The sequence below is a fragment of the Hemicordylus capensis genome, chromosome 2, assembly GCF_027244095.1.
Source record: "Hemicordylus capensis ecotype Gifberg chromosome 2, rHemCap1.1.pri, whole genome shotgun sequence".
Classification (NCBI taxonomy): domain Eukaryota; kingdom Metazoa; phylum Chordata; class Lepidosauria; order Squamata; family Cordylidae; genus Hemicordylus; species Hemicordylus capensis.
The window spans coordinates 309,977,452-309,996,055 of record NC_069658.1 but is presented as its reverse complement, the minus strand read 5'-3'; the positions used below and the strand labels follow the sequence as shown (position 1 = coordinate 309,996,055).

The 18,604-nt window shown below is 43.4% G+C and overlaps 1 protein-coding gene across 10 annotated transcripts in view; it reads left to right on the top strand.

The window, feature by feature from the left end:
* Positions 1-18,604, top strand: part of NINJ1 (ninjurin 1) — a 38,468-nt gene that overhangs the window by 16,318 nt on the left and 3,546 nt on the right. For all 10 annotated transcript variants that reach the window (XM_053298650.1, XM_053298658.1, XM_053298655.1 and 7 more), the window contains 2 exons: positions 4,435-4,666; positions 17,338-17,491. In XM_053298650.1, the coding sequence (XP_053154625.1) occupies positions 4,435-4,666; positions 17,338-17,480 (375 nt within the window). In that variant the 3' untranslated portion in view covers positions 17,481-17,491. The remainder of the gene's footprint in view (positions 1-4,434; positions 4,667-17,337; positions 17,492-18,604) is intronic.

Below are 18,604 nucleotides of genomic sequence, written 5' to 3'. Positions count from 1 at the left end.
CCTCAGAGGCTCAGAGTGCCTTTTATCAGCTTCAGCTCATACACCAACAGCAACTGTACCTTGATGGAGAAAGCTTGGCAGTGGGGCTATTATCACGACCACGTACACATGGTGGGGATGAAGGCAGTGTTCAACCTACCTTCCCCCAGACGACCACTCTAAACCCTTGTGGCGTACAAGTCGTGCACCCACACAACCAGCACTGCTGGGAGCAGCGGATGACTATCCATGCTGCTCCTGGCAACATGGGTAAAAAGAGGCTGGGAGGTACTGTAGTTCTCATGCGCAAGGGAAACCGGGCTAAGGAAGCCCAGCCTGGTTTCCCCTGTGCACGAGAACTGTTGGAAGCCACATGGCTCCCAGCGGCACCACAGCAGCAAGCCTGCGTCTGGAGCCTGCCTCCAAAATGAGGTTAAGGGAGCAAGTGCTCCCTTAGCCTCAATTTAAGATCATCTGCCAGCTCTGGCTGCTTGAAGCTGGGGCTGGGAGACTGCAGGGCTCCCGGCCAGTGTCAGGGGGATCCCCATGATGCACCAGGCACTCACACAGTGCATTATGGGAGTTCCAGTGGTCAGGGTGATGCACCCTGGCTCCTGACCTTCTGTACTACCCGAAGGGGAAGCTGCACATCTGGGCACGCAATCTCTGCTGCTTAAGCCTGCTCGTGAGAACAGAACAGCCTCATTGTATGTGGGAGCTGCTTGTGAGAACAGCCTCATTCTATGTGGGGATACCTTTAAAAACAGTTTGGAAATTGCAGTTGGTCCAAAATAGGGCCGCAAGATTATTAACTGGGACTGGGCAATTTGAAATGCTGGTGCTTTTTCTGTTGCATTGACTCCCAGCCTGTTTTGGACCCAATCTAGTGCTGGTTTTAACCTTTAAAGCCCTAAGCAACTTGGGACCAGGTTGCCTGAAAATCTGCCTTGCACCATATGCCTCTACCCAGATCCTGAGATCTTCTTTAGACAGAGGCGCACTAACCCCTGGACCTTGGGGACCCAGTCCAGCCCTCCAAGCCCAGGGTGTCCTCCAAATGGTCGGAGCCAGGGGCCTCCGATAGCCACCCTGTGGCCCACCCTGCCAGTGGAGGTTTGGCAAGGCAGGCCCTCCAAAGGAGGTTTCGGGTGCCTTGCACGCCCAGTGGGGCTCACACCTGGGTGGTCCTGCTGCCCAAATTACCTTGGTGCGCTCCTGTCTTCAGAAGCCCTGACAACTGACACTTCTCAGACAGCAGTTTCACCAGTTATTCAGCACTTTTTTTCTTTCAGGAGAGGGGAAGTCCTGGGAATGAACTGAAGCCAGATGTGGTCCTAGAACTAGACATTCAAAATGAAACCAAGTCAATCCTTTAGGGTTCCCCCCCCACTTCCAGTTAAGAAGAAATCTTTTTGTAATAAATAATCCTCCCTACATTAGTTTGGAAGAATTACATGGTTTTATTTTCAGCAGGGAAATGACTTGACTATCAAACCAGAGGTTGCCAGTTTGAATCCCCTCTGGTATGTTTCCCAGACTATTGGAAACTTAAAAGTATGGGATACTATTTAGTATACATAGATGTAATGGAAAATGCAGTTTGACACACAATTTCACATATGTACTCAAGTATATACAGTATGTGATTTTTGTGATATTGATTTAAACAGAATCAAAATAGGAGGGCATCTGAAGGAATAATAGTAAGCTTCCCTGCCCACAAATTGTCCCATATTATCTGATCATAACCCTTTCCAGACTTTCTTTTAAAGTGCAGAGCAGCAGAGAGAAGGAGCTCATGTAATGCCCCTGCTCCTTACCTTCATGCATTCATTTGAAGACTGGAACTGACCATGTGCATACAGTTGTACACGCACAGGGCTCTCTCTGTGCCTTTGGAAAAAACAGGGGTTCCCAATCACTCAGAGATACCTTGAAGTTCTTCACACGATCTGTGTAAAGAATTTCAGGCAGGTCTGCTGGGAGAGCGGGTTAGCCCGACCCTTCCCGCAGATGTTCTCTTACCATTCCCTGGGTGGGCGGATCGCTTGCCCAGATGAGCGGCGGCTCTCTTGCGGGCCGCCCATGGCTTGGCCAGCAGCTCTGGGGGTCAGGCTCAGGGAAGTGCCACTCCACGGTGCCCCATCCCCCTGGAGCCCCAATAATGCACCATGCAAGTGTATGGTGCATTACTGGGAGCCCCCCCCCCCGCCCCCTGAGTGTGTACACCTTCACCAAACACACAATCACTTAGCCCAGGGTCAGCAGGTTCAGTGGTGGGCTACTTAAGTGGGCTCGCTGGCCTTTCTCATGTGCAGCAAAAACTGGGCTGAGATTCCCTAGCCCGGTTTTCGCTGTGTGTGAGAATAGCTTGCTAATGTGCTCACAGTTATTTTAGCGCTCTATGTGGGGCTGCCTTTGTATGTAATCCGTAAACTGCAACTGGTGCAAAAAGTGGCAGCCAGGTTGGTCTCTGGGTCATCTCAAAGAGACCATAAAATACAAAGTGCTGGTTATAACTTATAAAGCCCTAAACAGTAGACCTGGGGTACTTAAGAGAGCACTGTCTTTGTTACAAGCCCCCCAGCCTATTGAGATAATCTGGGGAGGTCTGTCTGTAGTTGCCACCAGCTCCTCTGGTGGCTGCTCAGGGACGTGCCTTCTCCACAGCTGCCCTGAGGCTTTGGAATGCACTCCTTGCAGAAATAAGAGTTCCCCCATCTCTGACAGCGTTTAAAAAGGATGTTGAGACAAATTCATACAGGCTTTTAATTAGATTTACAGAATCTGTTATTGTTTTAAATTGCTTCAATATTTTAATGTTTTGATTCTTATTTTAATATATGTTATCTATATATTTAAATCTCTAAGGCATAGCCGTGGCTAATCCCATACATGGCAGTTCTCACGAGAGTATGGAGAGCTGCCGGATAGCCATGGGTGGGAAGGAAGACAGTAGTGGTAGTGGTGGCCTGCCGGCTGGCAGGCAATCAGAAAAAGCAGTGGGGAGGGAAAGCACCGGAAGCCCAGCGGGCGGGTGGGTGGGGAAGGAAAGCACCAGCCAGTGAGGGGAACCGCTGCCAGTGGGCCGGAGGGAAAGGAAAGTGCCGGCCAGGCCAGCGGAGAACGGAAGGGGGAAGAGAACAGACTGGGAGTGAAGGGAAGGAGGGAAATGAAGAGACAGGGAGAACTAGGGGTGTAGATGCTGTGCACCGGATCAGCTAGTTTTATTGTAAACCACTTAGAGATGGGACTTTGGGACAGTATATAAATATGCTAAATAAATAAATATGCATAGTTCTATATGAACATGTGGAATTCAGAAATTGTGACAGTGCTTTTGCACTCACTCACCTCTCCCCATACACTGAAAGACTGTGAAACAGTTAATGTGTGCTCCATACCAGAATTCCCTCCAGGGATGTTTTTTAAGTGCAGTATCATTCAAACATGCAGTCCTCCACCTGCTGTCTAAAGTGGTACAACCCCATCTGTTCTGTATAATTTTTTTGACAGTTCAACAAAAGTTTCCTCCTATCCCAAATAGGAGGAAATCCTAATTCTGTTAGGCACAACTTTTGAAAGCTCAGAAACCTCAGCTCTTGTGGAATATGTATGTATTATTCAGGAAAGATTCCCTCAGAAATCCGAGAACCACTAGAACTTATGGTTGTTGGTAGACTTTACTGCAAGCCATGTTGTGGTAGTAATGCTTCACAGGATTTTCAGTGTGTGTGTGTGTGTTCAGTGTATTTCAAAATTAATTCCAGGTATTAAAGAGTTCAAAAATAATATTTCCTCAACTAGGTCACCTCCAGCCTCAAAGGCAAGATGCCTCTCAATACCGGTTGCAAAGGAGCAACAGCAGGAGAGAGGGCATCTCTTGCCTGTGGGCTTCTCAGAGGCACCTGGTGGGCCACAGTGTGAAACAGGATTCTGGACTAGATGGGCCTTGGGACTGATCCAGCAGGACTGTTCTTATGCTCTTTTAAAAAAGATATTTCTAAAGCTCATTCTTCCTATAATTTAAATTTTCAAAATGTTGTTCTTAAATTTGGTTGGGAGGGAACAGATGAATTTCAATTCTTCCCTATTGGCGGCTGTTTTATTTTTTAAAAAATGGCAAGGAGAAAAACATGATAATTATACAACTCTAACAATGTCCAATTGGGATTTATTTTTCCCTCTTCTTGCAGGGAGCACTTCAATCTCCCTTCAAGGCACTGCCCAGAGCCAGACCCTCTTAGTCTGAGTAGTTAAACAGTACGATTTACCCTTGGACCTATTCCTTGGAACATCTTGCTTTCCAGTTTGAACTCTTAATTTAAATGGGATTGTAACTGCAAAAAAATGCCAGTTGATATTAAAAAGGAAAATAGTTAGTCTGCTTTGATCATCTTTCTAATGCAGTATAAATTATTACTCTTTGATTGTTTGATATATTTTGCCTTTCAGGCTCAAAAACACTCACCATTTAGAAACAAAACAATGAACATAAACCATTATGCCAATAAGAAGAGTGCAGCAGAGAGTATGTTGGACGTTGCTTTGCTTATGGCCAATGCATCCCAGCTCAAGGCAGTGATGATGCAAGGACCTACGTTCTCCTTCTATATTCCACTTATTGCTCTCATCAGTGTCTCACTCATGCTTCAGATCGGAGTAGGTGTGCTGCTGATTTTCCTTGGTACGTATGCCAACATGAATTATTCCTGCGATGTTGAGTTGGGTTTTGGGGTTTTTTAAATTTTTCTATTGTAGTAATATCTATAGTATCCATTTATCTGTGATGGGCAAATAGGTCTATGAATAATAGCATGTGTACAGTTAAGTGGCAGGAATAACTTCAATTCAATTCCTTTATCACAGTCACAGACCGGTACAGTTTACAAACAGAAGCCCAACAAACAAACAAACACCTACATAACCTACAGGGTTATGATACAGTAGTTAAGCACATACCTGTAGTTAAGCAGCAAGAATAATTTAGAATTCCAAGATTCTGGGGCATTTACATTATAGAAGACACTTTTCTAATAAGGGTTAGTCAAGATGAACCATGCAGCAAACTGTACAAGCACAATGGCTCTTCTGAGAAACACCCTTTAAAGCTCAGTGGAGTTTAATGTTTGTTATATCTGTATTTATTTCATTTACATCCCACCATTTTTTTCTTGTTGAACCTAAGGTATTAACCCTAATACATAGGATTAAGGCAGTCTTCCACGCAAGTACTAGCCAGAACCAGAGGTGCTTAGCTTCAGCAAGGTTGCCATATTGTATGACTTCAGATCTTGTCTTGGTCTGTAAGCATGGGAGCGGTTTGAAAATAACATGATGCCCATTTGCAGAATGATCTCCTGGAAGAATGGACATAATATAGGATTTTTTAAATCACAACAATACCTCTTAGCAAGGGTTTTTGCCTTTCAATCAAACTGCTTTCACCTGAATTTATATACAGTGGGTATAGGAAAGAATCACCCCCTTTGATAGACCTTAAATTCTAGTTCCCTGACATCCTGAAATGAAAACACAAAGAAAATTCCCTTCACCAGCTGTACTTATCCAATGCAACCTATAACATCCAACTGAAAAACATCACAATTACAGTCCAGAAAAAGTGTCAGAAATAAAAAACAAGGATTACTGAGATTGAAAAAGGATCACCCCCCCCCATGTCAATATTTTGTTGAACCACCTTTTGCTTTAATAACAGCCTTGAGTCTGTTGGGATACTTCTCTATCAACCTTGCACATCTAGACGGAGCAATATTTGCCCACTCCTCCATACAGAACTGTTCAAGTTCGGTCACATTGGATGGTAGGTGTTGGTGGACTGCTATCTTCAAATCTCTCCACAGATTTCCTATGGGATTTAGGTCTGGGCTCTGACTGGGCCACATGAGGACGTTCACTTTTTTCTCCTTCAGCCACTGTGTTGTCAATTTTGCTGTGTGCTTCGGATCGTTGTCATGTTGAAAGGTGAATCTTCTGCCCATCCTCAACTGTCTAGCAGAGGGTAGCAGGTTTTCTTCCAGAATCTGACGGTATTTTGCCCCATCCATTTTTCCTTCTACCCTAATGAGAGCCCCAGTCCCCGAGGCAGAGAAACACCCCCACAACAGGATGCTGTCACCTCCATGCTTCACTGTAGGTATGGTGTGTTGTGGATGGTGAGCTGTGTTGGATTTATGCCAGGTGTACTGTTTGGTGTTGAGGCCAAATAGTTCAATCTTGGTCTCATCTGACCATAAGAACTTTTTCCATTTGGCATCAGAATCTTCAAGGTGCCTTCTGGCAAAGCTCAAATGAGCTTTAATGTGGCGAGAAGTGGCTTTCTCCTTGCAACCCTCCCGAACAAGCCACATCTGTGGAGCGCTCGTGAAATTGTTGTCACATGCACAGAACAACCACTCTTTGCCATGAAGTCCTTTAACTCCTTCAGAGTGGCCATTGGCCTCTTGGTAACTTCTCTTACCAGTTTCCTCTTTGCTCTTCCATCCAGTTTGGAGGGCCGACCGGATCCAGGGAGGATAGCAGTCCACCAACACCTACCATCCAATGTGACCGAACTTGAACAGTTCTGTATGGAGGAGTGGGCAAATATTGCTCCGTCTAGATGTGCAAGGTTGATAGAGAAGTATCCCAACAGACTCAAGGCTGTTATTAAAGCAAAAGGTGGTTCAACAAAATATTGACATGGGGGGGGGGGTGATCCTTTTTCAATCTCAGTAATCCTTGTTTTTTATTTCTGACACTTTTTCTGGACTGTAATTGTGATGTTTTTCAGTTGGATGTTATAGGTTGCATTGGATAAATACAGCTGGTGAAGGGAATTTTCTTTGTGTTTTCATTTCAGGATGTAAGGGAACCAGAATTTAAGGTCTATCAAAGGGGGTGATTCTTTCCTATACCCACTGTAGCTGCCTTATAGATGATATTTATATAGCTTATTTATGATATTTATATAGAATTTATATAGCTGCCTTATACATGAGCCCACTGGGGTGGTCAGTACCATCTGGGGAGACGAATGCTAATTTTTGTCAAGATCTTCACCTCTAGAGATTGGAAGAGGAAAATAGCAGATAGCATTGCAATACTTTCAGCTTTCAGTGTGCTATTATGCTTTTACTGTCCTGACCATCAAGACTGCAGCAGCAAAATTTGCAATGGTGTTTTAAAAACTTTTTATAAGTTTTAAAAACAAAAACTTATATAAAATGACAGTTGGCAGGAATGTTCTCCAAAGATTACTCCATGGAAAGAGTGCAACAGTTTGTTCATTATTACCCTAATCCTGACCCTAGCCCTTTTCTGTGCAAAAATTACTGTAATTTTACCCTAATACTGTAATTTGGGGGTAGGGATAGAGAAGGGATGATAACACAGAAAAAGCCACAAATTCAACCATTCTATCACCTATTTTCCATCTCTAGGGGTGGAAACGTCGTCAAAAATCCCTGTGAGTATTCATCCCTTGGGATGGTACTGATGGCCAAAGTTTGTGGGCCTGACTCATGGCTTATGTGCAATGCAAGTGAGCCCTGATGTAATGCATATGGAGTTAACATAAAATATTTTCTTATGTGAGAGACTAAAGAGTACTCAGTATTGTAATCCAAAAACCTTCGGTTTAAGATGACAGTTTAGATGCTTTACGGTTTCACTAATGCTCTAAAAAGAATGGAAATTGCAAGTTAAGGTGCCTGTCTTAACCTCCGCGCCATATAAGCTGTGAAGACCTCATACTGGTATATGATGATTGCTTTAGAAATTAAGCTCCATGCACCCACACTTTGCTTTGATCAGAGATGCATGAGGCAGAAATTCATCAGGGACATCTCTAGGAAGTGATTTGCAAGCTTTCCCAACCTGCAGCCCTCCAGATGTTGCTGAACTACAACTCCCAGCATACTCAGCCACAATAAATAGGGATGCTGGGAGTTGTAGTTCACAACATCTGGAGGGCTGCAGGTTGGGGAAGCCTGGATTAGGGAAATGGCTCCTGTTAAATGTCTGCCTGGCTACATCCCTCTGCAGCCAAATGTCTAACTGAAAGACCAAGGCAAACTGTGGGTGAATGAATGAATGAATGAATGAATGGCTTTATTCCAATCAATGATCAGTTACATATACAAACAGATGCTACATTCAGATAAGAAGTAAATCATAGAGAATACACCAACATAGAAGCCTCATGTAACAACATCTAAAAAGAACGGCTGGAGGTTAGCTGATGCCGGATCTTAACAGCAGCTGCACAAAATTTGGCAACCTTGTAGGTGGTAGGTTTCTTATCGGGAAGGAGGAGTATGGCGTAAAATTCAGCAGTCCAGCCGGGAAAGTGCGGTAGCAAGGGAGAAATAAGACTACACCGGCTATAATTATAAAAAGGACAAAAGAGCAGCACATGGTGGACAAATTTGACCTCACCTGAGCCGCAGGGGCATAACTGACTGGCCAGAGGGGTTTTCAGAAACCTTCCAGATAAAACCGCTGAAGGTAAGGCGTCATATCTTGCTCTGAGGAAAACCCTGTGATGGCTTAGTAGAGGGACAATAGCTAGCTAGCAGGCTCCCGGTTAAAATCACCAAGGTGCCCTCTTATGGACTCCGGGATGGAGCTTAAATCGTTCTGATGTTCAATCTCCAAGACAATGTCCTTGGCTTGACTATAATCTAACAATGATAGGTGTTCAGCAGAGAGGCCGAGTGACGACAATTTACCCATCAGTGCTCGTGTCCAGGTGGATTGAAACCTATCGGCCAACATAAAAGGGATCAATCCCAGAGGGGAGAAATGTATCCTAAGACGATAAGTGAGGATTAAAATCCATCAAACTGTGGCTGCGTGGAGCCTCATTTCTAAAGCCATCGTCATATACCAGACTATACAAAGTACTTACCGTTTATATGGCACGGAAGTTAAGATGGGTACCTTAACTTGGAATTTCCATTCTTTTTAGAGCAGAAGTGAAAATGTAAAACATCTTAACTCTCATCTTAAACTGAAGTTTTTTGGATTACTGAATTTCCTGGTGTTTTAAAAAGGAAACCTGATTAGACACTATGGGGAAGAGCACACCCAAACCACAAGGTAGAACTTCCTAATGTTGAAAACTAAAAACTTTTTAGTGATAAATTCACACTCCCCCTCCACCTGAAAAAACACAATTAAATGAAATTAGTGGATTCAGTAATAGTGACAGTGTGATCCACTTTATGATTATTTAGCAGTGAATAAGGACACAACAGGAAGCAGGTAATGTGTGTTCACTTTAAATCTGTACTTCATTTTTTCTTTTAGTTAAAAAACACACACACAAACAATGATAATTAAAAATAACAAATTATTTAAAACTGTGTCCAAAACTATAGATTATCTTCCCAGAAATTTCCCCAAAACTTCACAGTTCTCCTGCTTGATTCAATTTCCTTCAGGAAGGAGTGATCAGCAAAATAGTGTAAAGGTTGTACACACATGATGTAGACACACACACACACACACACACACACACACACACACTGCAGCCTAGAGGAGCCCAGAAGGCCCTTCGCAGCCTAGCTAAACAGAGTGTGTCTCCTCCCCGCCGCCTCCCACTTACACCTAGCTGCACAAGGCAGTGCAGCGGTTTTGGTTGGAGGTTGGGATGAAACGCATGTGGTTTTCAAGAACTGACGACTGTGGAGTAATTGACAACCAGAGTTGAGCAGTGCTTTTTATAAGACAGAACAGTATTAAAAGGTATAGCTGTAGTGAGGGAAGGAAAGAAGAGGGCAGGGAAGGAAAGTGAAGGGCCGTGCTCCCAAGGCTTGGACATGGAAGGAGCTGACCACCATACTGGTTGTGGGCAATGCTGTGGGCACCGCAGCTTCAAAAATCCTACTGCACAGACTCTTAGCATTAAAGATGCATTTTTTCAGCCTCTTAAAAAGCAACTCTGAGGATCAATTGTGAAATAACCATCGACTGGGTCCCAGAAAGATACACACAAGGCACTTTTCTGGCATGCAGTCGAAAGGCTGAAACTATGCAAATGGACTACAAAATCATTTAAATAAAACGTCAAAAGAAAAACTTTAAACTGCTCTATTTAAGCCATCTTTCAACGGATCTTCACTAAATTTCCAGCAATAGATGTTCAGAGCTTATAATTGTGGGATGTTGAAACTACTCTTTGTCTTAACTATACTAGCACAACTGTGCCAGTATAATCTTTCCAGAATGCTTGCATTTCTACCATTCATGTATTGTGCAAAAGGGATATCTGGATATTGTTGATTTGCAACTTTTGTTACTGAGGAGTAATTTTTAGCTCAGGAAGTATATAGAAACTGCCCTTCCAACCCTGGAATTTATAGGCTGAATTATAGTTTTCTTCTTCTGGAAAGTATCGTGCTGAGTATTTTAACTGCTCTGTCATTTCCCAAATACAAAAATAGCATTCTTTGGGGTTATGACATTTTAAAAATCCCACTTTAATCTTATTAGGAAATGAAATTCAACACTTCTTAAAAACCAGTCCTTCTGCCTCTATCCTGTATCTCTGCGTTATGATACCATAATATTCTATTCAAAAGCTTGGACAGTTAGTTTACCAAAAAACAAACAAACCTGAAACCAGCAACAAACTATATTTCAGATCCTGGTGTCTGAAATAACTGTGGTTAGAACAAAACCCAGCATTTTCTGACTGTGAACATGATCGGCAGCTGCTGCTGCTGCTACTACTACTACTACTACTACTACTACTATTTATATACCACTCTTCAACCAATGTTCACAAAGCAGTTTACAAAGAAAAAAACATAAATAAAATGGTCCCGTGTCCCCAAAGGGCTCACAATCTAAAAGAAACAAGGCGGATACCAGCAACAGCCACTGAAGGGATGTTGTGCTGGGGCTAGATAGGACCAGTTGCTCTTCCACTAACTAATCTGAAAGTGGAAGCTTTTAATCCCCTTCCCTCATGCAGAATGGAGAAGGAAAAGATGCTCCAATGCTCTTTAATTATCTACATGAAACCATTAGGAAAGATCATCAGGAGGTTTTATGCAGAGTGTTATCAATATAAAGTCTTCTTTGCCATGAGCCCCATCTCCCATTGCGATCATCTGGAGAGATTCATCTTAAGTTGCATCCAGCTCATTTGGTGACATTGGGACGGACCTTCTCTATTGCTGTCCAAAGACTCTGGAGTGTGCTCCCTGCTGAAATAAAGAGTCTCCCCATCTCTGAAATATTTTAATGTTTTAAAAGTCATTAATGACTTGTTTTTTCACCCAAGCTTTAACTTAGTTTTAAATTGTTTTAAGGTTTTCGTTTTTTTCTTAATTTGTTTTATATTTATATTGTTGTAAACTGCCCAGAAACAGAAGTTTGAGGCGGTCTACAAATTTGATAGATAGATAGAATATGATGATGACACCCAAATCTATTTCTCCATATCAACCTCATCAGGAAATAGTTTAACCTCCTTATATGCCTGCCTGGAAGCAGTAATGGGCTGGATGAGGGATAACAAACTGAAGTTGAATTCGAATAAGACAGATGTACTGACTGTTGGGGGTCAGGATCTGAGAGCAGGGTTGTGCAGAACATTCCGAGGTTGGGACATTTTGCTTTGAAATGGGCTGTTGCAAGCATTCCGAGCTCAGAACAGAACATCGCTAAAAGGGGGAAATAAGAGTGTTCCTGCCTCCCATCCAGCCTTCCCCTCCCCACTGGCCTGAGCCATGAGAACAACCACTAGACCTTTCCTCTCCCCCCGCACTTCGCCCAATATTTCTATACCACCCAAAACTGACGCCTTTGGGCAGCTTTTTAAGATCTGCAAGACTGCCCCTGCCAGCCATTTGAGTGGTCAGCTCAGTGCCCCCCCCTCCAAGAAGTGGTGTCCTAAGTGACTGCCTAGTGGATGGGCCAGTCCTGCTTATAATAATCCTAAGGGGCTTTTCATTTCTTTTTTGAAGGGTGCGGGGATAATTGAAATAGATTAAGCTGTGTGAAATGACATTTGGATTGGACTATAATGAAATGCTTCACAATACCTACACTTAAGAATGGTTTCAAGTCTAGCTCTATTGTAGAGTACTATAATAATGAAATAGGATTACTGTAATTCTGTCTGAAAGCTCAGAACCTGGCTTTGTTAATAGACAAAGCAGTATTGCATCACTTTCCACACCCCCACTGCTAGTGAATCATCGCATATGTCAGCTCTACAACTGGAGTACTTTGAATACAAAAATCTGAGAGTTACACTCTAAGCTGGTTATTGGCTTTTCCTACCAGCAGCCTTCCTCATGAAAAATACTCTAAAACTCTAATCTAACAGCTGTGCCAACTCTTGTAAATTGTATTGTGCCATATTGGTAACTGGACTGTTTTCATTTGTTGTATGCATTCAACTTGTTTTCATTTTCAGGGCGGGGGGGGGGATCTGGTTTTAGAGAAAAAAGAAAGAATGTATCATGTCCAAGATACAATGTGACCAATTCCACATATATTTATTTATTTAAAATGTTTATATTCTGCCCACCCAGCACACTGCTGCTTGGGACGGCATAAAAAGAAGATCTGTGATAAAAACATAAAAGAGTAAAAGACTATAAAATACAATGAATCATTACAAAGCAGATAATATAATACAAGTAGAAGAGCAGCCAGGATTAAAACTAGATGACAATCACAGCTAGTCTTTAAAAGCCTTTTTTTAAAGTAAGGTTTTAAAGTTCTTTTTAAAACTAAGCAAACACATGCCCAGATGACTTTTGAAGAATTTCCCAAAAAGTATTTCCCAGAGAAAACAGCTTCCCATCTCACAAAGCACACTGTTTTGGAAACTCAGAGGAGTTTGCAAAGCAGTTTGTAATATTTATTTATTGTTGTTAAATTTGTATACCGTCTTTCATTTAAATAATCCCAAGGCGGCTGGCATGGGAACCTGTTCTTCAAAGGAACAAACTGGGGAAAAATCAGCTATGTCCACCCAAGCTGTTAGGCATGCCGAAGCTGGCCCAAGCCTGCCCCTGCTATTCAAATGAGATGGTGTGGTGTGCTACTGCCCTACGTCTTGGCACTGCACAACAAATTCCCCACTCATTATCCTATCTCCTTTTCCCACTCACTGCCCTATCTGCAGTGAGGAGAGGTGGTCTTGTAGAGAGGAGAGCTGGTCTTGTGGTAGCAAGCATGACTTGTCCCCTTAGCTAAGCAGGGTCTGCCCTGGTTGCATATGAAAGGGAGGCTAGAAGGGTGAGCACTGTAAGATATTCCCCTCAGGGGATGGAACCGCTCTGGGAAGAGCATCTAGGTTTCAAGCTCCCTCTCTGGCTTCTCCAAGATAGGGCTGAGAGAGATTCCTGCCTGCAACCTTGGCGAAGCCACTGTCAGACTGTGAAGACAATACTGAGTGAGATAGACCAATGGTCAGACTCAGTATATGGCAGCTTCCTATGTTCCTATGCTATTGAAGGTAACAACAGTGTCCTGCATAGTGTGCAGCACCCCACTGATCCAAAAGTGGGGTGTGCATATTGATTCCATGCCATTCCATATACCCCATGGATGCTGCTAGCAAGTTTGCAGAGGCTGGCTGTTCAACTAAGAATAGTGTCAGTGCTGAAGCGATGCTTCTCCCATTAGAAATGTTGGGGGGATCAGCGCGGATGCTATTCTTAGTTTCCACAGAGTCTCTGTGAGCTTGCTGGCAGCATCCACGCGGGTTGGAACGGCACACTAGTGTGCATGGCCCACTCTTGGATATGTGGGGTGCTGCACAGCATGTGAGCCAGCCATTGCTCCTCCTCCTTCTCCGGCTCATCTTCAAAAGGCAGAGGGCAGGGGTTGGAGTGTAGTGGCAGGAAGGGTCTTTGAATCACTTCCTAATACTACACCACCTGCCTTTTTGAAAAGGGATGAGCAGAAGGGGAGGGTGGTACTGGCTTGTACATCGCTGGCACCAGCTGAGGAATGAGAGAGGCAGTGGGCCCCCTGAGGTGACCAACGGGCAACCTACTGCCTGAGGTAGCTGCCTCACAGCTGGCCATGGGCATGCCTAATTATACCTCTTTGGATCACAGTCAGTGTCTGCTACAAACTTACATTTTGAAAGTCTGAATATTAATATTTAACATTTTATATTACTTTAAAATACTTTACATTGTTTATCCTCAAATTGCCTCAATTAGGGGTTTTTGTGAGGGTTTTTTAAAAGCAGTAGCTGACATCTGGGTGCTTTCCAGACTGTGCAGAAGGAAGTGGTGTAAAATCCTACGGCAAACCCTAATGTTCTGAAGCCGGTTAGAATTAGCTGTCAGATTTTACACCACCACCTCCTGTGCTGAAGCTTTGAGGGGAGAGGAGGGGTGTGTGTGATGTGACTGCTTTCCCTCCACTCCACTGGTGAAACCAGGCTCTTGCAAAAAAAAAAGGGGCAGTTTTTTCTGGTACCGTTGTGCAAGAGAATGAAAGGGATCACCAAAACAACACACACACACACATGCTGTCTCCCTAGACCAAGAAGCAGTTGGGTTGTTTCAATTACTCACAATGATAATCATAAAACACAGAGGCACAGAGAGAAAAATTCAACAGCAATCCTATACACTCTTACTTGGGAGGAAGCCCATTGAACTAAATTGTTTACTTCTAAGTAAACCCAGCAAGCCTGCAAACTCTCAAAGCTAAAAATATCAGCTACTATTTTATCACACACATACAACGCTTCAAACCTAAAACATCAAGATAAGATCCAAATAAGATCCAAATGACTGTGAGAACTGCACTTTGCTGTTCCCGTATGCAAGACAGAGTCAAAACCCAGATCATACAGACACACACCAAGCTTATACATAACAAAGCAATTTTAAGTTCCCGTCCGGAAAACACCCTGGACTAAGTCAGAAGTTATTCTAAAGAACTAAATTTCAATGGCTGACATGATGAGGAAAATTACTCATCATACTTCAATTTCCCTTTGAGATTAAAAGGTTGCAAATTAAAAGGGCTTGCCTAACTTGTTCTTTTAAATTCAGTCGGACTACTTTGCATAATTTCTTATGTCAGCTAGTAGGACTACTCGGTAGTAACTTAGTTTGGATGTTAGCCAGTATTTGTGAAATATAAAGAATCTGGGTAGTTGACCTTTTAAAGCTTGAAACAACTAAAAATGAAGGTGTCTGTGATAAGTCTCTACTAACATCAATTTCTCTCACCCGCATCCTCACAGTCACAGTTCTGTGTACAGATTATTTATTTTATTTATTTATTCGATTTATACAGATTAAAGTGTACAGATTAGAACCCTGAGACTAGTTTATGATTCATACATTTGCATGGTAGGGTTTAAGAAAGAAGGAAAGAAAGAAAGAAAGAAAGAAAGAAAGAAAGAAAGAAAGAAAGAAAGAAAGAAAGAAAGAAAGAAAGAAAAGCACAGCCCCCACCTGGTCAAACCCTGCCTTTTATGACAAGTCTGCTCATGAAAGGTTGTTTAAGGAGACTCTTGGCTTTCTGCTAATGTGGAGCAGTCTCCCCAGACTCTCTGCACTTCTACACAAGGACATGCATATTTAATATAACCCATTTATACATTTTTCAAGACCTGGAAGCAAAAATAACCTGATGTGAACCTCTTTTCATCCTCCTGCCTTTCTCCTTCAGCAATTCAGGCAAAGAGAAAATGGAAGCAAACAGAAGTAATGGTGTTTACGCAGCTGAAGCTCTGAATAAGACTTGGTCCTGCTTGCAAGGCTTTGATATACTAAGGCTGCTCTCACAAGCAGCCAAGACCAGGCTAGGGCAGCTAGGCCCAGGCTTGGCTGCCCGTGAGAACCACGGAGACCTGCATGGCTCCTGGCACCATCTTGGGAGCTGCCTTGGGAGCCCACCCATTTGTCGAGGTTAAGGGCATGAGGTTGAGGGTGCGAGCACATGCTTAACCCGGGCTAACAGCTCATGTGTCAGCGCTGGCTGCTCCTACTGGAGCAGGCGCCCGGCTTGCCGGACGGATCCCAACAATGCCCCACGCACTTGTGTGGTGCATTGTGGATGGCCAGGAAGATGTGTCCCGGTCCCTGAACCTCCGCACTGCCTCTGGCAGCAGACGCTTGTCTATTCACATGACCTGCACACCCAGCAGCTGTTCTGGAGCATCTCTGGGGAAAGTAAGCTGCTCCAGCATTACCCACCACCCGCTTTAAACCCTGCTCATGAGCTCGTAGGAAAGGGCTCACTGTGTGTGCTGCTTTGTCAAAAGAGATATCTCTTCCCTGATTGTAAAAAATGAAAAGATATAGAGGCTCTACACACAATCCATGTGTAGAGCCTAACTGGGCTCTGCTGGGAGAGTGGGCTTAGCCCGCTCTCCTTGTAGATGAGCAGGCGCTTAGCCCTGGGCGGCCGGATCAGCCACCCACACAATAACTGGCTCCGTCATGGAGCCAGTTGGGCTCTGGGGATTGGGGGCTGCTCAGCCCCTGGAAATCCCAAAATGCCCACATGAATGCATGGAGCATTCTGGGGAGACCTCTGAGGCCAGGAGGCTTGTTGTAACCTCCCAGCCGGGGGGGTCTCCTCATGAGTTGCAATGAAGCAGAGTCACACTGCAGCGACTCACGATCAGGAAACCGGGGTTAGCGGAGTGCTCGCTCCGCTAACCTCATTTAAGCGCCGGGGGGCGGGGGCTACTTTGGCAGGCTAGCCACCGTGGAACCACCAGGCTCACCCAATGGTTCTCATGATGGGGGTAAACCAGGCTGGGCTCCCTCAGCCCACTTTACCCCCATTGTGAGAATAGCCTCTAAGAATGCCCATCAGTGCTTTAGTTTGGAATTCTAAGCTAAAACGGGCAGGGGAGAACTGTGAGGGAGACATTGTAATAATCAAAACTGTCTTAATATAGTTTCTGATAAACAGCAATGAATGGATAAACTAAAGCAGTAACAAAACAGCATTTACACTTGTGGGGTGGTGGACTGCCTTCATCACTTACAGAGTCTCTTAGCTATGGTTTGAATAGTTGCTTCAAGAGATTCTTTTCCTTATTCAAAACTAGTTTCTTCCAAAGAAGATTCTTTCCTTTCTCTGCCCCACTCCTCAGCAGCCGGCTTAAGATTTGGTTCATGTTTGCAAAAGCTTTGTCAATGGAGCCAGTAAAAATCATCCAAGATTAATGTTTTTAGCTCATTGAAGCCAAATCGGTGTTGCATGTTTCTTTCATGAAATCTTTTGGCACTTGATTTATACATGTTACTTTCTCATGGCAATGTCTTGTTCCTAAAGCATAGTAAATCTCTATGATGTGTATACATATTCTACCGTGGTAAAATCATCCCTTCTTTTCCTTTGTAGTCAAATATGACCTTAATAACCCTGCGAAGCATGCCAAGCTGGATTTCCTCAATAACCTTACAACTGGACTGGTGTTCATTATAGTCGTCGTGAATGTTTTTATTACTGCATTTGGTGTGCAGATGCCAGCCCCCAAAGACTAGGTGATGTAAAGGTGAGTTGCAATCCATACTATGATTTCCTAACCTGATCATTTTGTGTCTGCTAAGTGGGCAGCAACATTTTGCAGTAGCATTTTCACTTTGAGTGAAAATCATGGAGAGCTTTGAAGAGAGTACTTCATATATATATATATATACACACACACACACACACACACAAAATGATAAGTCATGAAGTGGTTGGGGGAGAAAAACCACCTTGCAGACTCTCTTGTTTTTGCTCTCCATGTTTCCTTCAGGATTCTGTTCATTGTTGATCAAGTGAGGAAGTACAGTAAAATAATTATTCTTTGCCAGTACACTGTAAAGAATTTTTTTGAAGACACAAATTTGCATTCTGCAACATCTTTATATACTAAATATGTGAAAAACTATAAAATTCTGAGGTGACCATGTAGATCTTAGATATGCAGGGGCTTTAGAGTGGGTGTGGGACTCTCCCCCCCGCCCCCAAATGTATTTCACTTCATCTGCTTTACAGAAAGCTGATCCTAGGAAACTCTGAACCAATAGTTTGCTCTGATATTTGTAGAAACGTGGAGCTCTTTTAGGTTTTTCCTTAGTGAATAGTTTAAAAATACGATATGCCTCAAAGCACTACCCCATCCTTTTTGGCCATTCATGGTAGAAATTTACCAGCCCCTTAAGGAGTGGGAGAAATCCATAAGCACTCATTCACTATTGCTGTCCTTCATTTAGTTTCATAAAGCAGGATAAAGATAGTACAAAGCAGGATAGACAAAAGGAAGTCTTTAGAATGTCTGTGCTTTAGACATCCCAGTGGGGAAGTCAAGAAGGGGCTAAAAGAAGGGCTGTAGAAGAACATAGGGGAAATATCAGCTGAGCTTCTTTGTGTGTCTGAACAATTACAAAGGCATTTGCCTTTTCATCCTACCTCTCACCTCTGTGGTTCAAAAAAAGAGTTATAGACTCATATAGTGCAGTGCCTCGCTGATCTAAGAGTGGGGTGCTTGCACTGGTTCAATCCATTTCTAAGCAGCATCCATGCTGTTAACTTTATGGTGACAATGTCTCTGCCACTAGGAACCAGCATAGGTGCTTTGCTCTTGGATCAGTGGGATGCTGCGTGGTGTGTCAATCATGGT